General features: G+C 45.8%; 1 protein-coding gene across 4 annotated transcripts in view; it reads left to right on the forward strand.

The window, feature by feature from the left end:
* Rnf185 (ring finger protein 185) overlaps positions 1-9,780 on the forward strand; it is a 34,539-nt gene extending 24,759 nt beyond the window's left edge. For 2 of the 4 annotated variants that reach the window (XM_074061047.1, XM_074061048.1), the window contains 4 exons: positions 1,209-1,263; positions 5,812-5,929; positions 6,339-6,458; positions 7,552-9,780. In XM_074061047.1, the coding sequence (XP_073917148.1) occupies positions 1,209-1,263; positions 5,812-5,929; positions 6,339-6,457 (292 nt within the window). In that variant the 3' untranslated portion in view covers position 6,458; positions 7,552-9,780. The remainder of the gene's footprint in view (positions 1-1,208; positions 1,264-5,811; positions 5,930-6,338; positions 6,459-7,551) is intronic. The other 2 variants (XM_074061049.1, XM_020180198.2) reach the window with 1 other exon arrangement.

Here is a 9,780-nt window from a genome sequence, read left to right on the forward strand (position 1 = left end):
GTGAACCAACTCCCACTCAGCACCCTCTAACACTTTACTTGGTGCTTGATGACTGCTCAGCTTGAGTGTCATCTACCAACAAGCAGGAGCTTTGCTGGGTCTGGGGACCCAGGAGTACACAAGACAGTCCCATCACTATTGCATGTGCACAAAGTGCATCCAGGAGGTGGGGTTGCTACAGCAGGGATATGTGCAGAATGGCGAGACAGAAACAGGGAGTCTGGGGGGCTTTGTGGAGTTTGGGATTGTTGAAATGGAGAAGGGGGTCACTCCAGCATTCTACAGGCATAAGCCCTTAATGTCTGGTACCCCAGACCTGTCCAAAAGCATCTCTCACCTTCTCCCACCCCAGCATTCCCTGTACACCAGATATATTGGACTGCTTTTAAACAGCCGCCCTGTCACATTCAGCAGCCTTTGTATTTGGTCTCTGCTCTGCCTTTTCTGCCTTCCCAAGTCCTGCTCAAATGACCACTGCACTCACCACCTCTTCCTCTAGCTTCTACCTATCTTTTATTGTTCAGCTCTAAGTCACCTGCTCCTTAAACTAGTCTTTCTTCACCCATTCTCCCATCACACTCTTTTAATCCTTCCCACCCTACGGTATGATTGGTTGCATCCTGCCCAAGTGCCTGTCAGGTAACAAGCCCTCATTTGAGCATTCATAAAGTGAGTGATGGGAGGGACTGAGACCTAGAGGCAAAAAAGAGCAGCATGGAGTACTGGCCCAGTGAGAGGTAGTGAGAGGTAAAGCTAAGGTTCATAGGGGCCGATCAGAGAGACCGTGGACCTCAGTCACCTCAGCTATGAGCCCATACACAGGTCCAGGGAAGGCAACTGTCCATCTCCAATCTGGGTTGGAGGTGTGGCTCAACCCATAGAGGGCCTGCCTACCAAGCGTGAAGCCCTAAGTTCAAACCCTAGTCCTACTGAAAATAAAAACAAAAAAACCCAAAAGCAGAATTCCATAAGGCATGTGGATCAGAGTCTCTGCAAGGCTAAGGCTGTAGTGCAGCCTGGTAAATGTTGTGTAACAAGCTGGTTTTCTATACAGCTGGGAAGAATTGAATTGGTTTAAAGTGGCACAGCTTATGTGCTGGGCAGGAGAGGGACCATGGCCTGACCCTCTTGGTGAAGCGCTCCCAGTCCTCACAGGGAGCAACTAAAGACATTTGATCGCACACTCACTTTACACTGTTTCTTTTCAGAGAGAAGACCCCTCCTCGTCCCCAAGGTCAGAGGCCAGAGCCGGAGAACAGAGGGGTGAGAAGTATTCTGCGAGAAGCTTCTAGAAATAAGCCATGGCTTTACAAGTTTCCCTCTCATCCCTACAGTTTTTCCCCTTGATTATAAAAGTAAAGAACTTGTGAAGTGCAGAAAGGAAAAGGAGGAGGGAAATCACTCATAACCACACCACCCAGAGATAGCCACCGGGAGCATTTTGGCCTCTTTTCTTTTTCCTTCTTTCTTCCTTTTGTTTTTTAGGGTTTTTTTTTTGTTTACTTTATAAAATTAAGAAGGCTATTTGGTTCCTGCTTTTTTTCTATAATTATATGCACACAAATTTGTTGATTATGTATATTTATTTTACTGACTATGCTTGCATTTCTTTTTTATGTTTACAGTGTGTAGCTCCTTTCCTTTTTGTAACTTTAAAAATTTCATCTAGTAAGTGCCTTTTGCGTGCTGCTCATAATTCCTGGCAGTGGTGGTTTATGAGTGAACACAGCAATGGTGCCTGCCCTTGTGGAGTTTACCCAGACTGGGAACGTTGAACAGTATAGCTTGAGGTTTCACTGAAGACACATTGCTGGGAATATTTTATGTCATGACTGGTGTCCAGTGTATGCACTTAACATCATTTATGTAGCTAACCCATGGGGACAGTTAGCTGCTGCTTTTTCTACTTTAAAAATACTCAGGTGATTTTGATTGGATAGTCATATAAACTTTTTAAAGAGATGAGTGATAGAGCTAACCCTTATCTGTAAGTTGAATTTATTTTGTTTCATCTTATGTACAAAGCCATTTTTTTCCTACCAAAAAAAAAAAAAAATTTCAGGTGAGCCAGGCACTGGTGGCTTACTCCTGTAATCCTAGCTGCTGAGATCTGGAGGATTGAGGTTCCAGGCCAGACTAGGCAAATAGTTCTGGAGATCTCTTCTCCAAAATAACGAGAGCAGAATGGGGGGGGGGGGGTTGTGGCTCAAGTGGTAGAGCTCCTGCTTTTTGAGTGCAAAACCTGAGTTCAAACCCCCAGTTCCACAAAATGTGTATCTTATTAGGATAAATTCTTAGAATTACTGACTCGAAAATATGCACATGTAAAACAAGTATTCGTCTTTTGTGAAAAAGCAATTTCTTGTTAAATTGCTAAAGAAATTTTAGCTGGGCTCAGTGGCTCATGTCTGTTATCCCAGCTTCTCAGACAGCAGAGATCACAGTTCCAGGCCAGGCCAGCCCAGGCAAAAAGTTCCCTGAGACCTCGTCTCAACCAATAAAAAGCTGGGCATGGCGGCAAGCGCCTATCAGATCAGCTACCCAGGAAGCATAAATAGGAGGCTGTCAGGCTGGCCAGGCATAAAAGCAAGCCCTGTTCCAAAATTAAGAAAAGCATAAAGGATTGGAGTTGTGGCTCAGGCAGGAAGAACACCTGCTTAGCAAGTGCAAGGCCCTGGGCTCAAGCTCCAGTACTGTGAAAAAGGGGGTAAAATTTTAAAGAAATTTTAAAAGCAAAATAACCAAACTGCTAGAATCCCAGAACCAAGTCTATAAGTTATTTCTCTGTGTCTTCATCTGTGTGCTGTGCACTTGTGTTTCTGTGTGGCCACCACCAGACGTGCTGCTTTCATGTCTAATTTTGGCAATATTTTCCATGATGTGCTGATGTGTTTTATTTGATTTTTATTTTTGTAATTATTTTATTTATATATATATATATATATATATATATATATATATATATATATATATATATATATATATAAAAGACCTTTGAGACCGGGTCTTGCTGTGTAGCCTAGGCTGGCTGAGAATTTGCAGTCTCCTGCCCCAGCTCTAAGTGCTTGGATTATAGGTGTGAGCCACCACTCCTGCCTCCTCATTATTACTATTTTGATGACTTGGTGGGAGTGGGATTTGAACGCAAGGCTTTGCTCTTACAAAGCAGGTGCTCTACCACTTGAGCCATGTCAGTCTCCTCTTCTTATTTTTATTTTCTTGTAGTACTGGGGTTTGAACTTGGTCTACACCTTGACCACTCCACCAGTCCTTTTTTGTGTTGGATTTTTTTTCAAGACAGGGTCTTGTGAACTGTTTGCCCCGGGCTGGCTTTGAACCATGATCCTCCTGATCACTGCCGTCTGAGCAACTAGAATTAATTAACAGAGCCATGGCGCCCAGCTCTGTTATTTTTAAAGGCTGCTGTTTTTTCCATTGAATTTTGATGCATTATAATTTAGGTTTTCCTGATTGCAGGACCTTCTAGTTGCTTCTAGAATTTACTGTTTAAATAATACTGTGGTAACAGTCTTTGCATACATTCTTTTTCTAACTTGAACAAGGATTCCTGGAACTAGGATTTTAGTCAAGGATCTTGATAGAAATTGAGGGTCTCTTCTCCAGATTGTCCATAATAATATTATCAGTGACTACTTATTGAATGGTTCTTACATTGGTAGAACTGTGTTTTAAGAGCTTTATATGTATGATTTTGTTTAAGCCTTGTGTCATCTAAAAGATGAAACTGAAGTGCAGATATGTGAGGTGACCTGTGCAGGGCCATGGGCAGAGCTAAACCCAGGTCTGGGTGTTACTGGAGACCCTGCTCTTGACCGTCAGACAACAACCCCTAGCCTTCTCAGACTCTGTTTCTCTTGGAGCATTAGTTACTAAGGGATCTGGGCTTTGGTGGCCATAGGTACACCCCAGCTTTCACAAGCACCTGAAGCCACATAAACCCACCAAATGTGAGGATTGAGGGATCACATAGATATTGCTAGAAGGGAAGAGAGCAGGTCGGCCTTCAGGATTGCACCAACGAAGCTGTAGGTCCTGATGAAACAATTGCACCTTCCCCAGTAAGGCAGCCTCAGTCCCAGGAGCCCTCAGACTCACCTAGGCTGGGTCTAAGTAGGAGGCATTGCTGCACCAAGGAGGTGGAAACCAGTTGTTTTTCTTCCCAGTAGGTTTGCCCTCTTATTAAATCATCCGTTAGCCTTTTTGGGGAGTTCTGCCCAGCAGAAGTTTGGAGCCTGATGCTACGGTTCTCTGTATAGGACAGGCAGTGGCTACTTTTGTGACTTGCAAAAGATTTACAAGCATCAGCTCTTAGTGAAGAACAGTTGGTCCAGTATTTTTTCTTCTTTTTATTGTTTCTTTCATCATTTGTTGTAAAGATCTCACCAGGGATACAGGGAAAGAGAAAAAAAATTGTAAAATACATGCAGTAATTAAGAGCTGAGGTTTTAGATCAGGTTAATTAGATTTAAACTGTACACCTTGTTCTCCAAACTTGAATTTAGTTCTCTTTAAAATGTACAGGATGCTAAGGCAAGAATTAAACGTAAGCCAGACATTGTGGTTCACAGCTGTAATCCCAGCACTTGGGAGGCTGAGGCTCTGAGGCAGGAAGATGGCAAGTTTGAGGATAGCCTGTGCTACGTTGTGAGACTCTGACTCAATAAAAGAAAAGAGGCACTGAACATGACTTGTGTGTCCCAGCGTTTAGCGCTGAGCCCAGCAGAGTTTGCACTTAGAAGAAGAAGCTGCTGCTTCACCGTACTGCTGTTCACGGGAAAGGTGTGGGAAACCTGCCCCCACTTGCCGGTGCTGTTACCTGGGAGGACCCGGGAGTGGCCAGGGAGACCCTGGAATGTATGAGTTTCTTACAACAAGCTTGTGTTACTTTTTTAATCAAAACAAAAAAAACGTGTTGTGATTTTTTAAATTCTGTGTGACACACAACATCCTGAGTTCAAACCCCAGTAACAGGGAGAAAAAAATCTGTGTGACAGCATGAAAAGAAAAACTTTAAGCCTTTTTGCTGTTTTCTGGTTTGGGTTTTTGAGACAGATTCTCATTACATGGCCCAAGTGCTGGGATTGCAAGCATGCACCATGCCCAGCTGAAAAGATTTTTTTTTTTTTTGGTTTTACTGGGTTTTGAACTCAGGGCTTCACGCTTGCTATGCAGGTGCTCTACTGTTTGAGCCACTTTGCCAGTCCTTAAAAGAAATTTTTGAGAGAGACTACTTATCCCTATACCTACATGTTATGTATTTGTCACCACGAGGTCAAAAGAATTTTGTCTGATAACACGGTCACAGGAGTTCTGTTCAGTTGCGTAAGTCAGCATAGGGGTCCCTAGAGATCACGTTAACAGGATATTGATCATGACTTCCATTGTTGACCATTGAGGGTTCCACTTCTTTGCTGTTACGGATAATGTGCAGCTTCTTTCGGTGCTCCTTTGTTTTGGCGCGTGGGGTGATTCCCAGTTGTGTTATAAAGCATGTCTGGAAAAGAACCTCTAGGCCTGCAATCCCGACTCTCCTCAGTGTGGTTTAATTTGGTCACAGCTGCTCTTTTTTGGTCCATTTCTAGCTCTTTAGCTTAAAGTTAAGCTGGAAGGGCAGATGGACCTCAGAGTTTCTCTGCTTTGGGATTCCCGGAGAGGAAAAGCTGACCGTCCACCCCTTGGGAACTAGGAGCAGACATGGGTGCCACATACGGCATGGCCTCTGAGATGGGTCATGTTTGACAGGTGTGGGGGAACATGCTTACTTTTCTCAATTTCATTTCTTCCACACAGGGATTTCAGGGATTTGGATTTGGAGATGGTGGCTTCCAGATGTCTTTTGGAATTGGGGCATTTCCCTTTGGGATATTTGCCACAGCATTTAACATAAATGATGGACGGCCTCCTCCAGGTAAGCCTACTTCCTTGAGAAATCAAGAAGGTATCTTAGTAACCCTACCTGAAAGTTCCTTGGAATTCAGCAGTATATAACTTACAGATAATTGTCATTACACGGATAACCAGCCTTTTCAAAATGTCATAAATTCTTTTCAGATTACTGGTATTCACGCCAATGATACTGAGCACTTACCTAGTGGCAAGGACACACAGAGTGCTTTCTGTTCCAAACTCGATATCATCATAGCCTCCCTGGGAATCTGTGTGTGGTTAGCTCTGCTTTACAGATTAGGAAATTCTCAGTCATGTTTACACATCCTATGTTCATAAAATGAAAAAGTGTAAATGATACCAAGCTGAGGAAAAGCCTAGTCCTGCACATCTACCCCCGACTCTCTCTGTTCTCTGGCATCTCTATCCAGCTTCCCTCAGGACACGTGATCCCAAACCTCAGCCTTTTGGGAATTGTCATCTGCTTCTGCGTTTCTTTCTCCAGCCATTTGTCTATACCAGCTGCATTCAGAGTAGAGCAGGGCATTGAGGTAGGTAACCTGGATTTTATCAAACTGACACCCAAGTCAAGATCTGTTGAGCTCTGCTTGTACTCATTGGAGCATCCTGTGCTGTGGGCACATCATTGTGTATATAAGTTGTGCTCTAAAGATGGTACCCACTTAGAAGTCACTGAATTGTTCCCTGCCTTACCCTGGTCCTTGCCATATAGCAGGTGATCGTTAAGTCTTTGCCACCTGCGTCTGGGGAGTGTAGTACAACACTGAGAGATGATAGGGGCGCCCTTCCTTGCCTTATCTACCTGGAATGTTTCTCCTTTGTTCACATATTATTTTCTTAGGGGCAGGAGACTGCAAAGGGCAGGATGCATTTTTGCCTTGAAGGAAGGACAGAGCCCTGTGGAGGCAGTAGGTACCTGCCTGGTAGCTTGCTTCCTTCTAACCTGGTCCAGGGCTCAGCCTGGATTCCCCAGTTAGTCCCTCAGCCAGGCTGGACTTTGGATCTCCTCACTACAACAATGACAGTTTTCCTTCGTCACGTTTGCTACAATTTGCTCATCCTGAATGTGGATTTTCTTCCTCCAAAGTCAGGACAGGGAGCTCTAAATAGCAGCCTTTCTCAAAGCAGAGAGGAGACGAGACCCAGGTCCTTACCCCAGTTCCCCTGCTACGTTGCTATGGATGTCTGGATCCTAGTTCTTTCCCAAAAAGGCAGGCAGAGCCTTCTGGGAGCAGTGTGTAGAGAGGCAAGAGAACAACACTGCCTCTCTGCCCTGCCTTGGGAGCCTCTCTGACCTCAGCAGGTCACATACTGTGCCTCAGCTGCCTCTTGCTCAAAATAGGACTAATACCTACCAAGTGATAGCATTTGCAGAGCACAGCGCAGAAGATGCGTCCCAGCGGCTCTTGTTTACTGTTCCCTTGAGGAGTTTCCTGCTAGCCACTGGTTTATTTGCATGTCCTTATTGTTACACTGTTCCACATGCTTTTTCTTTTGCCTCTCATTATTTGGAGTTTGGAAATCTTTTTATTGTGATGACTGGTACTCTGCACTTCTGGCCTGATTGGGCAGCTGCACGGGCACAGCCTCTGACAGCGTCTCCCCTTCCTCCTGCCTCTCCAGCTGTCCCTGGGACGCCGCAATACGTGGATGAGCAGTTCCTGTCGCGCCTTTTCCTGTTTGTCGCCCTAGTGATCATGTTCTGGCTCCTGATTGCCTAATGCCTGGCTCCTGTCTGCACCCACGGCCGGGCCTCTGGAGGTGACCTGCCACCCCAACTCCTGGCTAATCCTAACCCCTGGAGTCACTGGGGTCAGTAACACTCCCTGGAATCTTGCTTTTCCATCAGACCTATGGAACTCAAGACCAGATGGCAAGGACCCTGACTGTTGTCACTACTCTAACACCCTTCTGTAACCTCAGGCCTTGGTGTTGAGTTCCCTCTCGTGTGTGGTACCATGAAATCCCATTCCAGCCTACTCTGCAGGTCCTGACTCTGCACTGGGAAACGATGGGAAGAAAGAAACTCACAGTTTCTTTCATCCCAGTTTTACATACAAAAACAAAGGGATGAGCCAAATGGTATTTATGGAAACATTCTTTCATCTCTTTAAATACCCCTTTTTAAGTGGCCTCCAAAGCCAGCGGGGCTCCTCATACAAAGACGTTCCTCTACCAGATCTCAGTGCTGCCCTGTCCTCCTTCCTCTCCTCCCCTTCCTCAGCAGAGACAGAAGAAATCGCTGTTCCAGGAGATCACAGCTGCAGCAGCTGAAGCTGGGGTCGCTTCATGAATTTACCAGAGACTCGAAAGATCTTTCATGAGCTGTGGGCCTTGTATCTTTGGTCCTCCTCTCACTTTGCTCGGATTTCCAGTCATCCTCCCCTCAAAACTGTGTGCACCTGTCCCTCTCTTCCAGAGGGCAAGCAACCAGACGCCACTGAAGCTGAGGCTCAATGCTGTGTGTTAGGAAGGACTTGGAGTCAGGCCTTCGGTGGGCTCAAGCAAGCAGCCCTGCCCTGTAGCTTTCAGAAGCTCTGAGTGCGCCCTCTCAGAACTTTCCAGAAGAAAGGAGGCTTTGACAGGTCAGCCCAGCTGATGTGGAAGACCAACCATCTTCAGAAGCCAAGTTGTCCTTTAGGAAGAGACGGGGCAAGGAGACCCACCTGTGACCCTACTTTTGGTAGGGCTTGATGGAGTCCCTGAAAACTCCTTATATGTATGCTAGAACCAGGGAAGCCTGTGACTCCTAAGCAACTCCTGATGTGTAAAGCCAGGTGGCATGACCTGGGGACTCTCAGCATGGTGACACAGTGGTCGTCCTTTGGAATCTAGGAGAATTTCTCTTCCCAAGCCCTGATTTGTTTTGAATTTCCTATGCTTTTCCTCCAGGTCTGCTTGTGGGAGTGTGGTACCAGGTAGGTAGGACAGCCCGCCTAGTGGGACAATTCTCGCTCTGCCTTCCAGGCTTCATCCTAGAAATTCTTCCTGATGGTAAGGGGAGAAGGACTTCCACTGGGGCCTCTTGCTCACTTCTCCAGCCTACCTACAGCAATAGCCCACACATGGGAGAAAGCCTTACCTGGTGCTTTCTTTCCAGATTTGGCTCTATGTAATTTATGGAAAGCAAGACTTTGCAGAGATGCAAGAAGCCCTCCTCTGTCCACACAGCCCCGCCCTTCTCTTTCTCCTGCCAATGTCAGAGTTCAGTGTTCAAATACAAAGTATTGACTAGGTGGCTCACTTGCACAGTCCATGTGATAGGAATAAGCCACCAGCATTACAGTGTGATTGCTGGATTTTAAACACTCTTGGGCACCCCCTCATTACCTGGATGGAAGTCACCAAAGTTGCAGTGGCCCCAACTAATAAGAGGAAAACCTTACCCAGGTGAGCCCAACAGAATTGAGTTTCCAAAAGATTGAAGACGACTTACAGGTAGGAGAACCAATCATTTGGACTCCAGTGAAGCAGAGTGAGCCCAGGAGAGCTCCATCAGCAAAGGCATCCCAGGAACATGCTGTTAGCAAAGCTAGGTTGGCTGTGTACCCTTGATTGTGTACAAACCCCACTCTCACCCTGTGCCAGGAGTCGGAGCCACCTGGGGATCCTCTTTCCCTCCCCTCTAGACTCACCACTCACCCTCTGCCAAGGCAGCTTACCTTTCTTCTGTGTGTGTGTGGTCTGTGTTTTCAGTCCTCACCCTCCTGCCACCCTTGTGGACAACAACCAGTCCTGAGCACAGTCAGAAAATGGCAATACGTACAGCAGCACACCTTTACCAGGCACTAATTTTCACTATTGTGAAAGTGATTTGACTTAGATTAAACAAATGGTTTTATATTGCTGTGA

Source organism: Castor canadensis, chromosome 18 (assembly GCF_047511655.1).
Source record: "Castor canadensis chromosome 18, mCasCan1.hap1v2, whole genome shotgun sequence".
Classification (NCBI taxonomy): domain Eukaryota; kingdom Metazoa; phylum Chordata; class Mammalia; order Rodentia; family Castoridae; genus Castor; species Castor canadensis.